At 43.6% G+C, this 25032-nt stretch overlaps 1 protein-coding gene across 2 annotated transcripts in view; it reads left to right on the top strand.

Annotated features, from left to right (window-relative positions):
* LOC104652870 (SLAM family member 9-like) overlaps positions 1-25032 on the top strand; it is a 134866-nt gene that overhangs the window by 104233 nt on the left and 5601 nt on the right. Inside the window, exons 8-10 of one of the 2 annotated variants that reach the window (XM_074389745.1) lie at positions 8125-16625; positions 16944-17041; positions 24214-24606. In XM_074389745.1, the coding sequence (XP_074245846.1) occupies positions 16969-17041; positions 24214-24606 (466 nt within the window). In that variant the 5' untranslated portion in view covers positions 8125-16625; positions 16944-16968. Of the gene's footprint in view, positions 1-338; positions 17042-24213; positions 24607-25032 lie in introns of those variants that run through there. The other variant, XM_010348502.3, reaches the window with a different exon arrangement.

Genomic DNA, 25032 nt, shown 5'->3' with positions numbered 1-25032 from the left:
CCGACCTAATCAGTGGTGTTAAGATTGATGGTGCCTTTCTGACTCTGCACCAAGAACCGACGCTCCGAGGCGCCGGCAAAACTGCCTCGCCGGTCACAAGAGTCGGGCTGACGACCCGTGGGGCTCCTCCGCTGGGAATCTCCTGGTGCGTGAGCAACAAGAATTCATGTGAAGGTGTGGCGTCCTCTCGTTCTTTGCGTTTTCAGTGGGAGCTACAATCCCGAGCTGCTAGTGATCAGCCATCTTGGATCTCTCTCGCATCTTAGTTTTTTAACAAAAAAGTTAAAAATAGAAAATAGCTTATAGAAAAGGATATAAAGAAGGAAAAACTTTTTTTTTTTTTTTTTTTTTTTTTTTTTTTTTTTTGTGAGACCGAGTTTCGCTCTTGTTACCCAGGCTGGAGTGCAATGGCACGATCTCGGCTCACCGCAACCTCTGCCTCCTGGGTTCAGGCAATTCTCCTGCCTCAGCCTCCTGAGTAGCTGGGATTACAGGCGCGTGCCACCATGCCCAGCCAATTTTTTGTATTTTTAGTAGAGACGGGGTTTCACCATGTTGATCAGGTCGGTCTCGATCTCTTGACCTTGTTATCCACCCGCCTCGGCCTCCCAAAGTGCTGGGATTACAGGCTTGAGCCACCGTGCCCGGCCCAGAAAAACGTTTTATATAACTGCATGATTTTTTCATTTTAAGCTGTGTTATTATAGAAGAATAAGCAATTAAAAGTTTATAAATAAAAAACTTACAGTAAGCTAATGCTAATTTATTACTGAAGAAAGAAAAGTACTTTAAAATAAATTGAGTGCAGCCTTAGTATACAATGTTTATAAAGCCTACAATAGTGTACAGTAATGCTCTAGGTAGGACTTCACATGCGCTCATCACTCGCCCACTTCCCAGAACAACTTCCAGTCCTGCAAGCTCCGTTCATCGTAAGTGCTTTACACAGGTGTACCATATTTCATTTTTATACCGTATTTTTATTGGACCTGTTCCATATGTAGACACGTTTAGATACACAAATGTTTGCGATAGTGTTACAGTTGCCTATTGCATTCAGTACAGTAGCGTGCCCTACAGGTTGGTAGCCCAGGAGCAATAGGCTATACCATACAAACCGGGTGCAAAACAACAAAAACAACAAATCTCTAAGGGGATGTAATATATAGTTAATGTCTATTCAAGTGAAAAATCATCATGAAACAATTTCTGAAAAAAACATACATTACAAAATTGATTTATGTATGTGTACAAACCTCAAAAAACATCCAGAAGATACTGTGAAATGGATGTATTTTCTCCCTCAAGGGCTTAAGGACCAAGTCTTATTGCAGTGGATTCCTTCAAACTATTCATGAGTAGAGAGTTTTTGTGCTAACAAATATATTTTAAAACTTGGCAGAAGATAGAAAACTTCTATTTGTGATTTAGGAATCTTGACAGAGCATGAAAAGTTGAATAAAGTCCCATCCCATGGTCAAGGCTGCGTGAGCAGTTCTCACTTCTCTTCTGCTGTGAGACCTCGATCACATTGGGGTCACCACCTGAGACCTTGATCACGTCAGGATCACCAGCTGAGACACTGATCACCACCTTTGGAGGTTGGTCCTGCAGACTGTGACTTAATGACAGATGAATAAAATGCACCCACACACACTAGAATACAGTGAATCTGACTGGGCTAGGGATGGTTGTCAGCTGCTTTTTTTGTGATTGCAGCTAACACAACTCCCTGTCCTCACATTTATTCAGTATAGATTTATTAACAGAAGTTTTAAGTCAACATGTTTGTGGATAATTAACATGGTTAAAGAATGGTTTTATGAATGATAAAAGATCTTGATTGGGGGCGGGGGGGGGCCCAGAGTAAACACCATTAATGGGTAATTCCCCTTTGACCTTCCCCTGAGAGGACAGTCCAGACCAAAGTTTACATGAATAAACAGAGTAGAGACAAAGGGATGGCAGGTAAACAGACTTAACTGGGGAAGCTTCTATTGTCCCCATCTTTTACCCTATGACTTAAAGTTCTAACGTAATGAACTGGCTGCCTTCAGCCCATTCCATTAAAACCTTTTGGCTTTCCAAATGGTTTAAGACTATAATCTTCTAACTTTCCCTAATATTTCCCTAATATGTTGCCAGCCACCCTAAGTGCATACCAACACTGCTGGAAAATTTTTCCAGATGAGCTCAACTCCCAGATTCCCCAGGATCCCAAGGAGCAGAAGGCCTTCTGCCTGCATCATCCACAGTAATGGGAATAAGAGCAGAGTTCCAGTCCCTGTTAGGTCAGACAAGGAGCAGAGAGAGAGGCTGCTGAATGACTGGGTCCTGGCACTGCCACACTCCCTGCAGGGGGCTGGCTCAGTGCCAGGCACTCTGCTCCACCTGATACAGTTTGGGGCTGAGAATAAGCCTATGTGATTTTGCCAAAGAGTGTCCTAGACTCTAAGAATGTGTGTCAGAAGTGAATTCACACTGCAGTCCTGCCAACTCCTGCACTTACTACACCTCCACCAAGTGGCTGTCTCTGTGTAACAAAGCTTCCATTTCATGTTTATAGGACTCTTGACTATAGAGAGCTGTCCTCTAATGTCATGAGTAAAGTGCTCAGCCCTCTGCCTTCCTCTGCTGATACTGGCTTCCCTTTTGAGGTCACTCATTACAAACAGGATTTTATGTCCACTCAAAGGTACTTTAAGAGGGATTCAGAGTAGAGCAGGAATAAACATTAATCCTGACATACCGATTCTGTTTCTTTCTTAAAAGTCCTGATTTCTGCCTTCTAGCCCTTCTCCATAATTTCCAGCCCCCCGCCGCACTTCAGGAAGGGGCACATCTTTCATTGGTGGTCAGTGAGAGGAGCACAGTATGTGGCGGCTCTCCAACGGTCTGAGGGACAGTGAACTGGCCCCCTGTGTAAAAAGTTTGGGGACGCCTGCTCTAATAACAGAAACAAGAGGGAACTCTGTGCTAAAGAGGTGAACAGAATTTGAAGTTCTGGTGGGCCAGGGAACCGGATGTCTGCCTTAGAGGCCCATGTTAAACGTCCCTGAGATGGGATGATGCCCACATTCTTTGCCCACTTTTCAATAGGGTTGTTTCTTTCTTTCTTTGTAAATTTGCTTAAGTTCCTTATAGATGCTGGATATTAGACCTTTGTCAGGTGCATCGTTTGCAAAATTTTTCTCCCATTCTGTAGGTTGTCTGTTTATTCCGTTAGTAGTTTCTTTTGCTGTGCAGAAGCTCTTTAGTATAATTAGATCCCATTTGTCAATTTTTGTTTTGTTTCAATTGCTTTTGGTGTCTTTGTCATAAAATCTTTGTCCGTGCCTATGTCCTGGATGGTATTGTTTAGGTTGTCTTCTAGGGTTTTTGTAGTTTTGGGTTTTACATTTAAGTCTTTGATCGATCTTGAATTAATTTTTGTATATGGTAAAAGGAGGGGGTCCTGTTTTGATATTCTGCATTTGAGCTAGCCTGTTTTCCCAGCACCATTTACTGAATATGGAGTCCTTTCTCCATTGCTTGTTTTTGTCAGGGTTGTTGAAGATCAGATAGCCGTAGGTGTGCAGTCTTATTTCTGAGTTCTCCATTCTCTTCCACTGGTCTATTTGCCTGTTCTTGTACCAGTACCATGCTATTTTGGTTACTGTAGCCCCAATATACTACGTCGTAGTATATTTTGAAGTAGGGTAGCATGATGCCTCCAGCTTACTTCTTTTTGTTTAGGATTGTGTTAGCTATTCAGTGTCCTTTTTGCTTCTTTAAAGTCAAAGTTAACAAAAAAGCTGCTTGAGGTTGACTGTATCCTCAGTTATAAAATTAACTCGAATTGTGGAGTCTCTCCCTCTCTGTTTTGAAAGTTAGGAATAATATAACATACCTTATATAGTGTTTATAGTGGGCATTTAAAAATGTTTATTATGATTATTTCTTCAATGGACCAATAAATGCCGATGTCCCCAAAGCCAGTTCTAATATAATTTGTAAAAGTCTATTTATTTTCAAGGTGGAAGTAAATTTTTTTAACATAAGAGGAGTAATATTTTAAAAAGTATTGGTAGCTATTTTTCTTTTTGGCTCTTCTCAATTTATTGAAAATCCACGGTCTTTCCCTAGTAGGCTTGAGTCAGACATGTGCCTTGGGGAGACTAGGATTTGACACAGAAGAAATGGAAGGAAGAACAGAAATGTTCAGCTTCTGTCAGGAAAAATAGAAAAACAGGATGTTGCAGCAAGCCAAAATGTGAGATGGGGAGTAAGACGAAGTGGAAATTTCGCCCAGGATTCTGTCAGCACGTTGTCAGCAACCGTCCCTATTTTTGAAACTGTCCCTATTTTTGTTAGTAACTGCCTCTTTCTGCTTCTGTGCCTCGACTTATTGCTTACTAACTGGAAAACCTTAAGAGAAACTGCCTCGTTGTCTAAAACCTGCTGCGTTGTCTAAAGTCCTGAGTTACTTCCCCTTCCCCTTCACCTATAAAAACTGTGTACTTTTCTTATCCGGGGTCCAGAATTTTGGGTGTGAGCCCTCCTGGGCCTGTCGGCGTAATAAAGTGTGTTCCTCCGATCCCCCCACTTGGGTTTCTTGCCAGGTAAAATTTTCCAGAACAGAGAAAGAAGAAGAACAAGGAAGAATGAAGAAAGAAAGAGGAAAGAAAGAAAGGACAGAGAGAAAGAGGAAAGAAAGAGAGAGAAAGGAGAGAGAGAAGAGAGAGAGAGAGAAAGAAAGAGAGAGAGAAAGAAGAGAGAAAGGAGAGAGAGGAGAGAGAGAGAGAAAGAAAGAGAGAAAGAAGAGAGAAAGAAAGAGAGAGAAAGAGAGAGAGAGAGAGAGAGAGACAGAGAGAGAGACATCTGTGTTGAGCTGAGCGCATCCTGGTGCGATGAGGAAGCTAAGGAAGAGGCAGCAGCAGTCGTAGAAGCCAGCTGAGGTGCACGCAGCCTGTGTCTGGCCTGGGGAGGGCAGGGTGAGAGGTTTGTGAAATTGACAGTAGTGTGGGCTGCCACTTTCCGCAGATGAGGTGGGAAGCATGGGTAAGTGCTCTCTCTCAGGTAAGTTGACTTGAACCTGGTACTGCCCACTGTCTTCAGTGGTCAGGTTCTCAGTCCTCATGGATGACATGCTGGGCACATGGACCCTCTGCCTGAAATTATCCTGAAGGCTGAACCACGTTGGACAGTTGGTCCCCCTGGGGACTTGCAGCATGACTCTGTAGTCTGACTCAGGTCCAACGCCACACAAGACCTCCGGCTCGGATCCTGGAGCTACGCCTGGCTTTTCGATCACATGAAACAAGACAGAACCTCCTTGGATTCCCTTCAGATGAACCTGGGATTCAGAATCCTTCACTGCAGCAGAGCTCCAGTTCCAGGGCAATGGAAACAGTAAACAGGAATGCTTGTTCATTGAGAACAAATGAGAGAACCACAAAACTTTCCAATTGAAATGGAATCCACCACTTGTATCCCACTGATTTTAGGAAGGTAACTGGTGTAATAAAATTGAGGTAGACCTGTGTTCAAATTTCCAATTTAAGCCCCAGTTTACACTTCTACAAAATGCATCCGGCAAGACTTCCCTCACTGTGTTGCTGCACTGGTGAAACGTGCTAAGATCCCAAGTACCTAGTGCCGTGTCTGGAACATAGAAAGTGCTGGCTCTGGCAGGGCTCTGTGGCTCACCCCTGTAATCCCAGCACTTTGGGAGGCTGAGGCAGTTGGATCACGAGGTCAGGAGTTTGGGACCAGCCTGCCAGCATCGTGAAACCTGTCTCTACTCAAAATACCAAAAATTAGCCGGGTGTGGTGGCAGGTGCCCGTAATCTCAGCTACTCAAGAGACTGAGGCAGAAGAATCACTTGAAGGCACCTGTAATCCCAGCTACTTGGGGTCAGGAGAACGACTTGAACCCGAGAGGCAGAGGTTGCAGTGAGCCCAAATTGCACCACTGGACTCTAGCCTGGACAACAGAGTAAGGCTCGATCTCAAAAAAAAAAAAAAAAAGAAGGGACATGTTGGATCCATGGTTTCTCTTTCTTGGGAGTAGGGTCCTAAACAATCCCTGCCCCAGGGTACCATCCAGGCTCCCTCCCTTGCTCCTGCTGCAGGGTTGTGACCACGAACTGCATCAGGGCCTCGTCTCAGCTCTGACCTGCTCCACGGCCATTACCCTAAGCCTCTGGTCAGCCCCAGGGAGCTTGGTGATGTCTCCATCCTCATTCTGTTCATCTGTCAGATCAGTGCTGGACCAGGGGAAGGCACCACAGAGGGTACCTCCTCTCTCCATTCAAAGGTGTGAGGTTTGCTTGGTTTACCACTGCCTGTTAAAGTAATCCACTTACTGAGTCACGAAGTTCTTTTTTGTACCTGACCTGCCTCCTTCCTGCTTAATTTAAATTGAATAATGCCTTATCCTTACTGGGGACAGAGAATAGCTTATGCCATGGCTTCAAGGGCAGCACCCTGTCAAATAGGTTCTTCTTAATAATTAATGCACTCAACCAAGACTCTACTGGGAGCAAGGCCCTGGGACATGTCCGGGAGTCAGATGTGATCTATACCATGGAGAATCACGTTCACATTGGTCAGGAAAGAGTCAGTTGGAGCATTCTCATCACAAGGTTGAATCTTACAAAAGCTATACATAGAATAAATGATGCAAAGCAGTTCAAAGGAGGGAGAGGCTACTTCTCACTGGTGGAATAAGGAAAGGCTTCATGGAGGAGGTGTCATATGGGCTCCTTCTTCATGCTTAAGCATCTTTGTTCCTTCAGCTGTCTTAGAGGTAACTGAAGGAGTCATCTTAAGAACCCACATCACTGTGGTCAGTGCAGTGCCTATTTCTACCTTTGGCCATGCAAGTCAGAGTTCTCTCAAATTCAAATTCCCTCTGAATCCCTTTCTGCCTTTATGCCATTCCTTCTTCTTGTCCAGTCCAGGAGGCAGTTCTTGTTTGGGAACTGATTAGGAAAATTATGTAAGTAAGAGGTTTTGGGAGGAACGTGGAGAGAGAATAAGCCATGTGACTGGAGGCCAGTGACACTGGGCAGTCAGCCGGTAGACCTTCCATACTGACAAAATGACAGAAACATTGAAAAAGTCTCAATGGTCTCCATGTTCATTTATCCTGTCCCAAGACATAAATAAATAAATAAATAAATAAATAAATAAATAAACAAACACACACACCAACTGCCAAGCCTTTTGTAAGAGTTTATTATACATTGTCCAGGTGGAGTGGCTCATGCATATAATCCCAGCACTTTGGGAGGCTGAGGCAGGTGAATCATGAGATCAAGAGATCGAGACCATCCTGGTCAACATGGTGAAACCCCATCTCTACTAAAAATACAAAAAAATGAGCTGGGCATGGTGGTGCACACCTGTAGTCCCAGCTACTTGGGAGGCTGAGGCAGGAGAATTGCTTGAACCCAGGATGTGGAGGTTGCGGTGAGCTGGAATCACACCATTGCACTCCAGCTTGGGTAACAAGAGTGAAACTCCGTCTCAAAAAAAAAAAAAAAAAAAAGAGTTTATTATACTCAGGATCCTGGTGCCAGTAATGTTTTGGGGACACATTGGAAAGCAGATCTTGATCTGATGGGAAGCAGCATAGAATATGTTTGTGTGTATGCATGTGTGTATGCGTGTGTGTGTGTGTTTGTGTGTGTGTGTATGTACCAGATAAGAAAGCAGTGTAGAGTTCTGTGTGGTGGAGAGTCCAGAGAGAGCAGAGATCTGAGAGATGATGGTGAGAATGTAAGCTCTTAGGAATTCATGCATTTGTAGGAAAGGCTCCGGACCTCTATAAAACACGGGATGCATCACTGTCAATGAAAATCAGCATGTTTAATAAGACCTCATGTGAAGTGGTTGCAACTCTTGGAGGAGATAACGGGAAAGCCTTTCCTTGACTACTCCTATTGTGGTCACTACGTAGTTGGTGCGCTAGGCTTGATAATGTTTAGGTTTACCCTTTCTGTCATGTAGCATTTTCAGAGGTTTCCTGGAGCTCCCTCCTTCCCTATGCTGAGGATCTGTCACTTACCTTCTCACAGATAATGCACTCTCAGGGTGGACATTTGTTCTTTCTCTTTGGCCCCTGGTTCTTTGATGCAGCGTGGAGATGCACTGCACAGGTGCCTGACCCACACCTGAGAAACTCAGAGGGAGATGCTGCTGAAACAGCCTATGGCCGCAGAGTCACCACTGCCAGTGGGGAAAGTGTGGCCCCATTGAGGAGCCAAATGCACATGCACCAAACTCTCTGAATGGTCTCATTGATGCTCCTGTCACCAGGCTTGAGGTGAGGGGCAGACACTGGTGGTGGGAGGGGATTCATGGCATGGCTTTCTCCAGATGAATTCTCTTCCTCTTATTTTCAAATCTTAACTTTTTATGTTACCAGTATAAATGAGAGCTTAAGAGTGTTACAACTCATTTCCAGAAACTGCTTTGCAGATTTTGCAAAGAGAATTTATTTCCTAAGAGGCTTCATTGTACCTTCCAAGTGCTTTAGGGTTTGTGAAGGATCTGAGGATATGCGTAGAGAAAAAACAAATATGAATTCATCTGTGTGGTGTGGGCAGGTGTATAGATGAGGGAGAGAGCTGAAAGGCTCAGCTAGGTTTTCTTCCCTAAATCTTGGGTCTTCTCAGTATATGATTTGGAGTAAACTATTTTAGTTTTTCAAGCCTCAGCTTCATTGGCTGCAAAATACCCTGTCTGGCTAGAAGGATGCTTTGAAAGTATTGAAATCATAGACAAAGAATACGCTCTTCAAATGCAATAATAAATCTGATGTTCCCTTCCTTCTTAGAACCTGGCTGAGTCACTGTCCCTCACAGCTGGCTGGTGCAACATAGCAGTGGAGGCCAATTCTCTAGGGACCACAGAGGATCTGAATGTGACCTGGGAGAGCAATGGCCTCTGGAAGAAGCTGGAACAGGGTGGAATACCAGGATCAGGCACCAACCCCTGGACCTTGGCTATGAGCTTGTCTGAGCCTGAGCCAGTGCAATGCCAGCCTTCTGTGTGTGGTCAGAAACTTCAGGGATAAGAAAACTGTCACCTTAGATCTTGAAGGAGTCTGCTGGTCTTTACAAAGTGCAAGAAATGTGAGTGTGCTCAGCTCTGGGGATGCTTCTTTCCCAGGAGTTCGAGGGTGCAGTGTGTTGTTGCTTATCATGTCCAGGAAATAGTCAACCTTCTCAACCCCTAGGACCATACCAGGGGAAAAAATCCATAGACACCACTGTTGGTGCATATTCTAGGAAACTATGCTGAAGAAGATAAATCAGGATTTTTAGGAAAGAAAAGAACAGCTATACCAGGCACTTAGCTCTGCTTTCTCTGAACAGCACTTAAAGAATCACTGAGTGAACGAGGAGTCATATTCATAAGAACTGACCTCCAGATGGAAACTAGTATTAGAGGAAGAAGATAGAGTGGGGCAGGTCTTGACTCGTTATATTAAAAGAGTTTTCCATAGCTCAGGTCATCCCTGAAAAAGGTTAGAAGCTTTGGGACACAGTGAGGTTTCTGTCACTGGTGAAGCGTGTATAGGCCCTGACACTGGTAGGGTGCTAGAAGTATAGGAGAGCGCAGGACTCCTGGTGAATTTCCTTCCAACGACACAGTCTTAGATTTTAAGAAATCGTTGTATTTGACTGGTTCTCTAGAGAAACAAAACCAATAGTACACACACACACACACACACACACACACACACACACACACATTTTACATATTGGCTCATGTGATTGTGGAGGCTCAGTGAGTTCAAAATATGTTACAAGAGTCCATGAGGCTGGAGAATCAGGAAATACTTGTAGTTTGAGTCTAAATTCAGTCTGCTAGAAAACCAGGATGTTGCAGATGAAGTCTGAAGGCAATTTCCTAGATAAGTTTTATTGCTAAGGATGGTCAGCCTTTTGTTCTATCAAAGGCTTCAGTTGACTGAATGAAGCCTCCAAACATAACAGTCTGCTCTATTCAAAAATCCACAGATTTAAATGATAATCTCGTCCCCAGACATCCACCCAGAAACATCCAGAGTAATGTTTGACCGTAAATCTGGGCACAATGATCCAGAAAATTTGATAGGACTTTATTTCATCTTTCTGTGATTTGTCAGGTGTTCCAAGTCACAAATAAACCTTTCTAACTTCTGCTAATCTTTGAAACATATTTGTTAGCACAGGAACTAGCAATTATTTAAAAGTTTGATGCAGTCCACCAATAATGATACTTATGTAAGCTTTTTTTTTAATGTAATACATTTTCTGTGTTGTTTTTTGAAGTAAATTAACTTTACTGATGTATATTTTTCCATAAATTTGTTATTTCATAATGACTCTTAACTTTAATAGATCTTATATATTACATTCTCTTAGAGTTTTTGTTTTGTTTTTCTGTCTTAAATATGAAAGAATCTTGCTGAAAGGCTAAATGTTAAACTAGGTGAAGATTCTAACCTTGTGAGCTACAGAATTCCATTCACCAGTCCAGTTTTTCTTGTTGGGTCTGTTTACCAGTGTAGTTTGGTGTTTCAGCTGGCAGTATGCGCTGTATTAAGGGATGTTCTCTCCCTGTACACCCTCAGCTAGAACTTAAAAATGAGGGAGATGAAGTGACTGTGTTTTTTTGTTTCTGGAAAGTAAATGTAAAGCCACCTACTTAGATCACAGGATAGGTATAGAGATTGCAGCTCACATACCAAGACAAGACTTAGTCTCATAGATGAACATGACCAAAGAAACAATATGTCAACTTGGGGGTATGGGTGGTGTTAGTAAGAAATAGAGCATAAAGAAATATAAGTGATAGAGAGAGAGGAAGGAGAATTCCAGGCTCCAGGCAGGTAAATCCTCCTATGGGATGAAGAACTCACACTCTAGAAAGCTGATGGAATCAACACCACCTGCACTTTCTCACCTGCCCTGACTTGTAGCTCTGCAAGTAACTGGAGGATGCCTTAGTTTCCCATCTGGCCTGTCTTTGGAAAGATGACTGGTCAGGGTAAAAAGAATACCCTTCTGTCCAGTTGACAAGTGTACTTCTTACTGTCAATTAATAAATAAGCAATGTGGTTTTCTCTATTAGCGTCTCATGGCACTTGTTAGCAAGACTTTGTTTCCCAAGTTATGTCAGTTCTGGAAAATAGAGGAGATACAGCTTTTGGGGATCAGGCTCAGACTCTCAATCCTGGTGAGTACATCACAGAAATGCCAACCTGTGGGCTCTCCTCATTCATTCTGCCCTTCACTCAACCAATATTTGCTATGCTATGCACGGAGAACTCTCTAAGGACCACCTCAGAAGACGAACTTCACAGCCTCTCCTTGCCATGAAGGTGACCATTTGAATTTTACAAATACTCCAACACACTGAAGTTTTTACTTTTCAATCCTGACCGTGTGTCAGAATTACCTTTTAACATTTAAAAAAATTACAGGTGATACCTACTTTTGGGATAGGGTCCAGGCATTTGTTTTTAAGAGCTCTGCACATGGTCTGATAAACAGCCAAGGTTGTGAGAAATTCACAAAAATTTCACACTTGGATTAGATAAACCACATTTTCCACTTGGCTGATACTGTTTAGAAAGATCCAGAGATGTTTAGGGGTGATTTCAGTAAAGACTTTGAACAGGTCATTTCAACACAATAGAAAGTGAAAGCCAGAATAAATGCTTTCAGTGGTTTCCAAGATGATAATATTCCTGTCGTCTTACCTGTGACTTAATCTTTTTGAAGCACAGCTCTGATCCTGTCATTTGCCTTGCCCAAAAGTTTTAACAATGATCTTTTTTTCTAAGTGTTACAGAGAATACAACAATACGGAGAAAGTGAGAGATCTCAGAAGATAACCAGTTTGAACTGTTTTACAACGTTCAGATTTCCTTTACGCCAACAAAAACAGATGTGAATATATATTTATAATATCTGGATAATACTATACATGCTGTTCCATGTATAGTATGGAATATTTCACAGACAGCTTCCCATTTACATATGTAAAGATGTAATTTATCCTTATGATTAAACAGTACTCCATCATGTGGAGAGAGTATAATTGATCTAACCAGTAAAATGTAGTGGTGAAGGGCCAAAGTTTTAGTTTGTATCCCAGTTCTGTCTCTTAATTAGCTATGAGTCTTGGATGAATTAATTGACTCATCACGGCTGCAGTTTCCTGAGAATACCAAAGGCATCTATGTGCTAGCATGTACTTACTCTTTCAGTCCTCATTGGCCTATTTTTTTTTTGTTGTTCCTTTGTTTGTTTATGATTATACTTTAAGGTCTGGGATCCATGTGCAGAATGTGCAGGTTTGTTACATAGGTATACACGTGCCATGGTGGCTGGTTGCATCCATCAACTCATCATTTACATTAGGTATTTCTCCTAATGCTATTCCTTCCCTATCCCTCCACCTGCTAACAGGCCCTAGTGTGTGATGTTCCCCTCCCTATGTCCACATGTTCTCATTGTTCAACTCCCACTTACAAGCGAGAACATGCGGTGTTTGGTTTTCTGTTCTTGTGTTAGTTTGCTGAGAATGATGGTTTCCAGCTTCATCCATGTCCCTGCAACCCAGACTAGATGCACCCTGCTTTACGTTCCTATAGTAAGTGCTGTGAATGAACGTAGATCAAGCAGGAGGGAAAGGGCACCAGGAGGAGGTTGCAGTTTTAAATAGAGTGGTCAGGGTAGACTCTATGAAAGATAACATTTGCGCAAAACCCTGAAAGTCAGGAAATAAGACAAGCAGATACCTGGAGGAAGAGAATTCCAGGTAAAAGCAATGGCCTTGAGGCAGGAACCTACCTTGTCTGTTGAAAGAATAGCAGAGTAGAATAAGGGCAGAGGAGAATGTGGGGGATCTGGTTAGATAATGCAGGGCCTTGCAGGTAAAGGGACCCGCGGTAGGAGTCATGTAGGTTACAGCTATGGGCTAAGGAGTAAGTAATAGGATATAATCTACATGGAGGTTATAGCCACGGGCTAAGGAGTAAGTAATACAATATAATCTACATATTTCAAAGAATTACTCTGATTGCTATTTTAAGAACAAACTTAAGGTGCTAAAATCAGAAGCAAGACTGTGAGGTTACTCCAATCATGCAAGAGAGTGATGATGACTATATGACCCAGCAGTTCTATTCCCAGGTATATATAAGAGAGATGAAAACGAATCAAACATATATCTATGCAAAATATATGTGTACATGAATGTTCATAGCAGAGTCATCTATAATAGCCTAAAATCAGATACAACACAAATTCCACCAACTAATCAATTAATAAACAAGTTGTTGGCTGGATGCGGTGGCTCATGCCTGTAATCCCATCATTTTGGAAGGCCAATGTGAGAATTTCAGTGGAGCCCAGGAGTTTGACACCAGACTGGGTAACCTAGTGAGACCTCATCTCTATAATAAAAATAAAATAAAACTTAGCAAACAAGTTGTGGTACATTTATACAATGGAATATTATTAAGCCACAAAAAGAATGACATACTGATACATGCTACAACATGAATAAATCTCAAGAATATTAGGATAAGTGAGAGAAGCCAGACACAAAAGGTCACATATTGTATGATTCTGTTTTTGTGAAGTGTCTACAAAAGGCAAATCCATAGACACAAAGAGCAGATTAATGGTTGCCAGGTGGTTTAGGAGAAGAAAATGGAAGTGACCACTAATGGGTACGGGATTCTTTTTGGGGAGACGAAAATGTTCTGAAATTAAAAAGCGGCAATGATTGCACAACCTTGCAAATATACTGAAAAGGACTGAATTGTACCCTTTATCATCATGAATTTTATGGTATGTGAATTAGATTTCAATTTATAAAAGAGATAGAGGAGAGGAGGGGGTTGGAACCAGAAAATATAATTATTTTGAAAAATATTTGCTACAAGACAGTACTGGAAGGAGTGTGAGCCCGTAGATTTATTTTATGTTTTGTTGCTGTCCTGTGGCATTTCCATAGTAATTTCAGGACTAGTTTGTCAATTCCTGCAAAAAATCCAGCTAGACTTTGGTAGGAATTGCATGGAGTTGGTAGAATAATTTGGAAAATATTGCCATCTTAGCAATATGAAATCTTCTCATTCTTAAGTATGGTATATTTTTCCATTTATTTCAGTCCTCTTTCACTTATTTCAACAATGTTTTGCATTTTTTGGTGTACTTGTCTTGCACTTCTCTTATTACTTTATTCTTAAGCACTTTTTCTTTTTAATCCTATCGTAATAAAATTGTTTCTTATTTTTTGATTGCTCATTGGTAGCATATAAAACTGTAAGTATTTTTTGCATATTGATCTTTCATTTTGCAACCATGCTGAACGTGTTTGTTAGCTCTAATAGTTTCTTGTGAATTCCTTTGAATTTTCTGTGTGTGAGATAATGTCATTTTAAATAGAAATAGTCTTAATTTTCCTTTTAAATCTGGGCAATTTTTTTTTTTTTTTTTTTTTTTACTTAATTGTTCTGGCTAGAAACCACAGTACAATGTGAAATGCAAATGCTGCAAGCAGACACCCTTGTCTTGTTACTAAATTTAGGGGGAAAGCTTTCTACTATTCACGATTACATATGTTAGTTGCCTATTTTTTATAAATGTCCTTTATCAAGTCGAGGAAATTCTCCTCAGTTCCTGCATATTCAGTGGTTTTTCTTCATGAAAAAGTGTTGGATTTTGTCAAATACTACTTTGCTCTACTGAAGTGATTATCTATTTCAACCCCCCTTTATATCTGTTAATACCTTTTATTATATTAAGTGATTTTTCTATATTGAACCATCCTGTGTTCTTGGGATAAATCCCACTTGGTTGTGTTGTACAATTTTTTTATGTGATGGTGGATGTAGTTTGGCAGTATTTTGTTGAGGATTTTTGCGTGTATAGTCATAAGGGATATTGACCTGTAGTTTACTTTTGATATCTTTGTCTGATTTTGGCGTCAGTGTAATTTTAGCCTTATAGAATGAGTTGCCAATATCAACTTTTATTTTATTTTCTAGAAGAATTTGTGAAGGATCTGTCTGAGTTTTTAATTAGACATTTGGTTTAGTACCACAGAGAAGCCATTCTGTTTTTACTTCTTTGGAGTGTTTTGATTACTAATTCATTCTCTTAATTGTTACAGGTTTATCTAAATTTTTTTATTTCTTCTTGAGTCAGTTTTTATAGTTTGTGTCTTTCTAGAAATTTTTCTATTTATTTATTTAATCTTTTTTTTTTTTTTTTTTTTTTTTTTTTGAGATACAGTCTTGCTCTGTGGCCCAGGCTGGAGTGCAGTGGCTCAATCCCGGCTCACTGCAGTCTGCCTCCCAGGTTCAAGTGATTCTCCTGCCTCAGCTTCCTGAGTAGCTAGGATTACAGGTGTGTGCCAGCATCCCTGGCTAATTTTTGTATCTTTAGTAGAGACAGGATTTTGCCTTATTGGCCAGGCTGCTCTCAAACACCTGATCTCAGGTTATCCACCTTCCTCGGCCTCCCAAAGTGCTGGAATTACAGGTGTGAGCCATTGTACCCAGCTTAGAAATTTTTCTACTAACTAGTTATCTAATTTTTATCATGCCATTGTTTTTAGTACCCCTTCATAATATGATTTATTTTGGGGGAAGATAATTAATACCTTTATTTATACATTCCTTATTGGTTTAATATCCATTTAATTTCAATTAATACAAAACATTGATTCTACACAGTTGTGTTTCTCCTTGTACTGTTAATGTCATATAAATTACATCTTTTACCATGTGTATCATTAACACAATTTTTGTGTCAGGTAAGCTTGTTTTAGGTAATCTAAGGGGAAAAATTTTAATAAATAAAAACATTAATATTATTGCTTATATTTATCTGGTTAATTAGCCTTCCTTGTGCTCTTTATTTGTTCATATCGATTTCGCTGACTCTCTAGTGCCTTTCGCTTCAGACTAAATGACTCCTTTTGTATTTGTAACACTGCAGGTCTGCTATGTGTGAAGAACAGTTTTGCAGGGCAACAAATTCGTAGTTGCAAGATTTTTTTTCTGAATACTTTGCACATGTCATTGCAGAGCCTGCTGGCATTCATAGAATCCACTGTTGATCTCACTGGGGATCACTTGAACATGCAGTATCACCTTTCTATTTAAGCTTTGAAGATTCTCTGTTTGACTCTGGCTTTGGTCATCCGATTTTGATTAGCCTACATTTGGATGTTTTTCAGATAATTGTACTTGGAGTTCATTGAACTTTTTGATTGTGTGATTTAGTATTTCTCTTTAAAATGAAATTTGAGAGCAAGAATATGGAGTTGGGGATATCCCACTCATCTCCTTCCAAAGAAACAAGCATTTGGCAGCCTTTCACAGAAAAAAAGTACAGTTGTGAGTGCGCTGGAATTCAGGTCAGAGGTAGGTAACCTTAGAAGAGCCCAAGAACGAAGAGGGCTGCTTTAAATACTTATTATATTGAGTAATGACAGAAGAAAGCCACTGTACTAGAAAGGGCGTAGCCCAGACTTGCTGTAAGAGGGTGATTTATGCACCAGACCATAGGCTGACGCTGATGACCAAGGACACCTGGGGCTGAGCTGTATACCCAGGGAAGCAGGTAAGTGTCAGGGAAGGGTGCGTGTGAGAACACCAAGCTGGCTGTGCCCACAGGGAGGGGACTTTCTAATACATTGTTAGGAACATCGCAGAGTGAGGTTGTACCTTTATTTCTTTTGCAATTACTTATTGAGTGTGCACGGTACTGTAGGGGCTGGGAGGGGATAAAAGAGCTGAATGGCTTTCTCTAGAATGGTGGCCTGTCTCCCCGGTAGTAACTTGCTGACCCTGCCCCTGAAGTGAAAAAGAGTGTGAAGGGCTACTTGCTCAAGCTTGTTCTCTTTTCTTACCTCTTCCCCCTCTGTGGTTTCCTCTGCAGCTGAACAGGCCCCAGGCAGCCTGCCATGAGATCGTGCTCCAAGAACCGGTCGTTCTGCTGGACCCACGGGCTCCTGGTATTCATCAGCCTGCTCCTCAGTGAGTGATGGGGTCTATGGGAATGGAGGCCAATGGGGTCATCTGGGCTAGCTGTGCCATGACCACTAAGTGACCTGTTTAGGTTCAAATGTCTTTGGGCAACAAAAAGAGAAAAACACTCTGCTGTGATTACAAATGCAGCGGATTTGGTTGGAGTCATGAGCTGGAAGGAATGGAAAGTCCTTTTGGTGGTGAGGAGGCTGGGAAACCTGAGCCAGGGCTGTCTTGGCTGCACTGAAAGAACCATCACACCCCTTCCCTTAAGACCATTCATCCCAGCCAGAAGAGGTGGCTCATGACTGTAATCCCAGCACTTTGGGAGGCTGAGGCGGGCAGATCACCTGAGGTCTGGAGTTCAAGACCAACCCGACCAACATGGAGAAAGCCCCATCTCTACTAAAAATACAAAATTAGCTGGGCATGGTCACAGGTACCTGTAATCCTAGCTACTAGGGAGGCTGAGGCAGGAGAATTGCTTGAACCTGGGAGGCGGAGGTTGTGGTGAGCCAAGATTGTGACATTGCACCCTGGGCCTAGGGTGGATCTCCACGCAAATCATCACAAAGGAGAAAGCCCTTAGGAGTCTCAATCTTAAAATATTGTTTGTAATTTGCATTCATGTTCACTTTAAAAGTTAAAAAGAATTTTTCTTTGGGTAACATGTGTCTATACCAGGCGCCCTTCACATCCCTGTGAGTTTCCTTTTCCTCCACTCGGAAATGCTGCTCCGACCCTCAGATGAAATTTTTATCACGGTACCGTTCTAGGAAAAATCTCGGAAACAAACACGAGGTGTCCATTAGTTCAGGAACAATTGGACAAGCTGAAGAGTATCTGTACCATGGCACGTTATGGAAACTTTCAAAAACAAATGTTCTAGTTATCTGGAAGGAATGTTCAACTTCCATGAAGTAAGGTGCCTAGATTCCCATTAGCAAGATTCAGGAAACTAAACCCAATAGAATCTTTATTTTATAAAAGGAAACGCAGCCACCAAAATTTAAGTGTTTTTACACCCACCTGTTTCTAAGACTATGCCAAAAATGTGGAAGAATCAGTAGATTGTCAACATGGGCTACAGGAGGGCATAAAATTGTGGAGAAAAATACGAAAGAGGAAAAAGTACAGAATACAGAATGTTAAGCAAAAAAAGAAGCTGAAAAAAGGATGATCCTAATCTAGGCTGTCTGCCAGGCTTTAATCTAGGCTGTATTTAGGAACGTGGAAGCTCCACACGGAGTGAAGGGATTTTTTTTTTCTCTGGTCTCTGGATTCTCTGTCTTCCAGTTGATCCTTGATTCAGGGAAAGGAATGTGTGGTGCAGCGGTGATAATGAAAATGGGGATGAGGAATTTGTCTTCATCATTCTTAAACTCTTGCCCCTTCCTAAACATGTGTTTCAATGGGAAAATGTGGAAGGGAAATAGGGAGCCTGAGGGGGGCTCAGTTCACATCTAATTTCCCCAGGGACACAGGCAGCTGCAGATGAGGGTGGTCTTCGACTTTTGGGGTCCCCCCAGACATTACAATAACAAGATTTACTAAGTGCTGAACCCATGTTGCAAGCATGGATCTGGAGGAGAAAGGGTCTCTGCATTCGGGACTCCAGAGACACGAGACAGTGGAGATCCAGAGACACGAGACAATGGAGATGGCACCAAGAAGTGCAGTTCGGGCAGACATATGGGTTGCTGGTTTGTGAGTGTGGGGACGGGGCTATAAAACAAATGTGCAATATTTTATGTTGTTTACAGAGCTTGAAATTTTATACAATTTAAATGAATGTTTAGCTCCATCTTGTAAATGAACAGCCACTACCTGACTTGCTTTTCTTTCTTCAGGATTAGCATCTCTATAGGTCAGAGAGCTCCTGCTGTCTTTCTTCTTGCTCTCAGTCTTCCTTCTTCTTCCTTCTGTGCTCACCATTCACCTTCTGGGGCAGATCCTCCCTGGAGGCCTGAGGGCTGAGCCTCCTCTGATCCAGGAAATGAGGTCTGTTTGGGCTGCCTGTTTAACCCTCCGCTAGCCACAAGTCCCTGCTTTGCTCAGCCACTGAAAGTATCTGCTCAGGAGAAGATAGTTGAGGTGGAGATCCTGGCAGCTGCTCAGGTCCTGGTGGGCTTACACAATAGTGCAGGTGAGCTCCGGGGAAAGCAGGTGGGGATGGAAGAGCAGGTGAGGCTGGAAGAGCACATGGGCAGCGTCCTGCAGTGGGGAGAATCTGCTCAGCTGCTCTCAGATTGCACCATTTTCTTCGCAGCCCACCCCGGCGCCGAGAATCCCGTCCAGGCTTCGGCGTCCCAGGATCCCGCTCCCGGCGCTAGATGGTCGCCGAGATGAATGGGGCGAGGGTGGGGGAGGGAGGCTGGGTCACTCGGCTTCCCCTAGTCGCCTCCTCCTCTAGCCTCCTCCTCTAGGGAGATAGGGGACAATCAGCCCAGGCAGGCAGGACTTTAGACTTTCTGGGTTCAGGCTGGCACATGCAGACCTCACATTCCTGTCTTTTTTATATATAGAGAGAAAAAATTAGAGAAGAGGGGGCGATGACAGCTTTCGGAGGGTGGGGGCGAAGTCTCTCAAGGCTACTTTGTATGTGACAGGGGACTGCATGGACACTTAAAAATTTTTTTGAGCAGAGGAGACAGGGTAGAAGTGGAAATAGGACAGGCAGGCAAATAAGGAAGGTCTGGACAATGTTTTGCCTTACACATGTTTAAGCTGCTGGGGGACTTTAAGGCAATGCAATATTGTGGGGTTGTCCACATTTGTGGATTTGTGATAGCCTGGGTGCGGTGTTGTGTGAACTGGGAGACTAAGCGGAAAATACAGAGTCCGAATAGGAGAAGAAGAAAGATGGGTTTTAAAGGAGTAAGGATTGGAGGAGCCATGACATCCAGTTAGAAAATGGCAAGGCAGGTTCGGCATAGGTACTTGCCTGGTTAGCAAACTTCTGGGCCCTGTCTGAGTGTTTTGATATTATTATACACTAGGCCAGATTGGTTTAAGTAAAAAACATTATTCATTTAGAAATATACAGGATCCTCTTTTTTCTGCAGTAAGTCGATGCCATGACGGTTTTGAAGGACCACTGAGCCAGAGAGTCAATCTGAGCCTGAGGGGCAGACAAGGTATTATCTACATCTGTAATGCTGGCAGAGAAATCAGACAGAGTGCAAGCTAGGAGGGCTTGCAGGAAGAGGGAGAACCCACAGTGCAAACACGTGTGGGGCATTTAGGGTCTAGGATTGGCCTTCAGGGATTACAGTGAGCTTAAGGGAAGTAGGGGAGAGTACTTGCGACTTCTAAGAGGAGGTGGATGGGCTAGGCTGATCGTCTGGTGGGCACAGTTTAATCCTGGAGTGGTGAACTCAGTGGGGAGGGTCTTGCAGGCGGATAGCAGTTGGGGTACTGTAGACAACCAGGTAAGGACCTCTCCACTGAGGCTGTAGAGCTGGATGGGTTAAGTCCTTGATCAGTACTAATTGATTGTCCAGCTAAGATGTCCTTGTACAACTGGGTGTCTGGAGTGGCTAAGAGGAGATTAGCAGCTTGGCGAACTTCCTGCCTCATTTGTTGGAGAACTGAAAGATAGTCTCCAAGAGGGCTGGGGTGTGGAAGAAGGTTGGGCCCGAGTAGAAAGGCACAGCCATGCAAAAGTTCAAAGGGGCTATACTCGGTGGGTTCCAGGGGAGTGGCATGAATTCAGAGAAGAGCGATAGGCAGAAGAGATCCCCAGTCCTTTTCTAGTTGAAGCGTGGGTTTAGTAAGACATGTTTTTAGAAGACCATTAGCTTTTTCTACCTTCCCTGATGACAGGGTGGCAAGGGGCATGGAGATTCCGTTGAATGCTGAGGGCTTGCCTGCAAGACTGCTTGGGTGATTTGGCTAATGAAAGCAGGGTCATTATCTGGTTGTATGGAAGTAGGCAGGCCAAACCGGGGGATGATACCATTTAATAGACAGGAAGTAACAGCAGTAGCCTTTTCTGTTCCAGTAGGGATGGCTTCAATCCACCCTGTGAAGATTCCCACCCATACAAGAAGGTATTTAAATTTTTTGACACAGGGCATATGAGTAAAGTCAATTTGCCAGTCTTGCATGGGAGTAAATCCTCGAATTTGATTGGTAGGAAAAGAAGGTCTTAAAAATCCTTGGGGGTTGGCAGAGTGACAGATAGAGCACTGAGACTGATTGTTTTAAGGATGGACTTCCATGAGGGGAAAGACATGAGAGGCTCTCAGAGACGGGCTGAAGGCTTATATCCTACGTGAAAGTGGTAATGAAAGGAAGAGAGGATAGAACGAGCTTGTGAGGCAGGAAGAAGGGATTTTCCATGATCTAAAAACCAATTACCTTGAGTGGGAAGTGACTGATACTTCAATGACTCTGAGGTTGAATAAAGATTGGTTGATGAAAAAGAAAAATACTGTCCACTAGGTGGGGATAGCAGTGCGTTGGCTGCTTTCCTGGCTGTCTCATCTGCTAATGTGTTTCCTTGAGCAATGGTATCTAAAGTATTTCGGTGCCCTTTAGGATGGACGACCCCAGCCTTAGCTGGGAGAAGGGCAGCTTTAAGGAGGGCCATTATTAAAGCAGCATTGATAATGGAAGATCCTTGTGTAGTGAAAAAACCTCTTTCTGCCCAAATGACAGTGTGGTGATGGAGGATGTGGAAAGCATATTTGGAATCAGTATAGATATTTATTCTGAGCCCTTTGGCCAGGGTAAGAGCGCATGGGAGTGCTATTAATTCAGCCGGTTGAGAAGCAGTAGATGAAGGGGGAGTGGCAGCTTTAATGATAGAAGTATGGGAAACAACAGCATAGCCAGCCTTTCCTGAAGAGGACTGGATAGGTTTGGAAGAGCTGCCATCAATAAACCGTGTGTGATCAGAGTCTGGAAGAGGGGAAAGAGAGATGTGGGGAGAAGGGGAAACAGCAGTATCTATTAGGGAGATGCAGCTATGCGGGCCAGGAGTAGTGTTCACGTTTGGTATTAGGAGAGAGGCTGGATTAAAACTGGGGCCATGTGCAAAGTCACAGTGGGAGTTTCAATAAAGAGCAAATAGAGTTGAATCAGACGTGGAGCAGATAACAGATGTGGAAGACGAGAAGAGGATATTAAAGCCTGGAGATGGTGAGAAGTGGATAAAGTAGGTGAAGCGTAGCCTGTGATTTTGAAAGCTTCCAGAAGAACTAGAGCGGCCGCCGCGGTGGCCCGCAAACACTGGGGCCAGCCTAGGACAGTGAGGTCCAGTTCTCTGGAGAGAAAAGCAACAGGACACGGACCTGGCTCTTGTGTAAGAAATCCAACCACACAGCCCTGGATTTTAGCAGTATGTAAAGAAAAGGGTAGAGACAAGCTGGGGAGAGCTAGGATGGGAGCAGTTTTTAGAGCTGCCTTTAAGGAGCAAAAGGAGGAGTGAGGAAAGGATTTGTTTCCTCTAGTGAGTTCATATAACGGCTTAGTTAGAATAGCAAAACTTGGTATCCAGAGGCGAAAGTAGCCGACTACACCCAGGAAGGAGAGAAGCTGTTGTCTGGTAGAGGGGGTTGGGTTGTCAGAGCTTAGCTGGACCCCATCGCTAGGGAGAGCGCGGGTGAGGAGGATGCCCAGATAGGTGACAGACGTGGAAGAAATTTGGGCCTTAGAAGGGGACACCTGATATCCTGTTAAAAACAGGTGCTGAAGAAGCAGGGTAGTGTCCCGCTGAGAGCCAGCGTTAGGGATAAGGGCAGCAGGAGGGTGCAGGCTGGAAATCAGGAGAACTTGATTCACTAGGGAGAGCCCTGGGTGTCCTGCCACCCAGCGGCAAACCCAGATGGACCTGAGCCGAAGAGAGGAGACAGTTCTTTCTTCAAAGGACAAGGGTCTCCTGTGGCAGTTTCCCCCAGTCCACACTGGTCCCACTCCGGTCCCCAGAAAGAGAGAGATCTCTGAGTTCACTGGGGCTGTGCCTGTTGAACAAGGAAGGGCTCAGGAGGAGGCGGAGCTGAGGTGGCTGTGCCCACTGGTGAGGGTTCTGTGGGAGACAGTGACTGAGGGAGACTGACCAGGGCCCCGGGGCACTGCGGAGGGAAGTGCTCTCCCGGTGGCAGAAACACAGGGCCAACACACAGTCCATCTGGTCTGTGGCAAGTGTCAAAGTCCCCCACACTTTCAGTCCCTCCTGGTGAGCAGGGTCTCCTGACTAGTTCTGTCTAGAAAATATGGGCAGAGATTACATCACTTCCAGGCTGTGCAGTGAAAGCCCCACGGGTGCTTCTCTTGACTCCTCCCTTCACTACCATGCGGGCTGAGGAGGCTGTGAGGAGGCGGTGGGTTCCAAACTCCCTTTATTCTAAGTCCCTCAGTTTGGTTGGTTGTTGCCACAGGATGACCTGTCTAATTCACTTCCCGTCCTATCCTGTCCTATTCTATCCTAATTCGTTCCCTTCTGAGAAGGCAAGGCAAAGAAAGACAATCTTCCTCTTTGCTTTAGTTATGTATTGTTGTGCGAGCTGTTACTCTAGAACTTAGTGTGCTAACGCAACACGGGATCTGGTCTCACAGTTTACGGAGATGAGCATCCAGGTGTGGTTCAGCGGGGTCCTGTCACTCAGGTTCGCAGAGACTGGAATGGAGGTGTTGGCTGAGGCTGCCCCCAGCTCCCTGCCATGTGAGCCTCTCCACAGAGCAGCTCACAACGTGGTAGCTGGCTTCATCAGGAGAGAATGATGGAGACAAAGGGTGTGAGCCAGACAGAAGGGACACTCCATCACTTTTGCTGCATTTGCAAGTCATCAGTGCAGCCCATACTCCAGGGGAGGGCATCACACAGGGCTGTGCACACAGTGGGGAGGCATCCTTGGGAGCCACGTGCAGTTATGCACTTAGCATATGTCAGAAAATGTGCTACGTGCTTTTGATCTAGAATCTCATTTGATCCTTACTGTCACTATGGAGCAGGTAAGAAAACTGAAGATCAGGGGGATTCGGGAACCTGTTCAAGATCACACTCCACCAGAACCAGAACTTGAGCCAGAATTGCTTCAAATTTATTACACTTCGAAGCCCTCCCAGAATCAAGAAAGGATTTGGGATGCATTTCTATGACTCTGAACCAAAGGTCTGTGTTTTTCTCATTTGTTCTTGATGAGAAGATACTGCTGGTTTTTGTCTCCATGCCCTAGGTGTCTGCAGCTCTGCAGCCAACACTTCTGGAGCACATGGCTCTGCAGTGAAGGATTCTGGGAACCACATTCATCTGAAGTGCATCCGAGGAGGTTTTGTCTTGTTTAATGTGACCGAGAAGCACAGGGCAGATGCAGGAGCCGAAGTGCAGGAGGTTGCATGGGGTTTGGGCACTCCGTTAAATCACACACAGGTGCTGCAAGTCCGTAGGGGAGCCGACTCTCCCATCTGGTTGAGCCTCCAGGACAAGTTCAAGCAGAGGGTCCATGTGCCCAGCATGTGGTCTCTGAGGATTGAGAACCTGGCCCCTGAAGACAGTGGGCAGTACGTGGCCATGATCCGCTTAACTCAGGGAAAAATGCTTGGCCAGGTTTTCTACCTGACTGTCTATGGTGAGTGACACTCTTCTCCCTGTCTTCTGGCTTCCCTGCCTTTTTTGTCTCTAGAGGGTCACTTAGGCCCCATTCAAACACTAGCCTTCAGACTCGATTTTCTCCACCAAAAATAAGACACACGAGGTCCCCAGAATAGACAGGAGAGCTGAGATTCACACCAGAGAATGAAGTTCTTTCAGTGTTTTGGGAGAGGAAATGGAAATTCAGCTAAATAGCCATTTTTCCAGTAACGTTAATCATATGTAGGATGATTTGTACAGCAGTATTTTATTTCTGATATAACAAATTTCCAAAAATTATTGGTGGAAAGCAAGACAAATTTATTGTCTCACTGTGCTGTAGGCCAGAGGTCTGACACAGTCTCTGTGAGCTAAAATGAAGATGGTGGCAGGGCTGTGTTCTTTCCGGGGGCTCCAGGGAAGA

Source organism: Saimiri boliviensis, chromosome 19 (assembly GCF_048565385.1).
Source record: "Saimiri boliviensis isolate mSaiBol1 chromosome 19, mSaiBol1.pri, whole genome shotgun sequence".
NCBI lineage: Eukaryota > Metazoa > Chordata > Mammalia > Primates > Cebidae > Saimiri > Saimiri boliviensis.
This window is presented reverse-complemented; position numbering and strand designations above follow the sequence as displayed.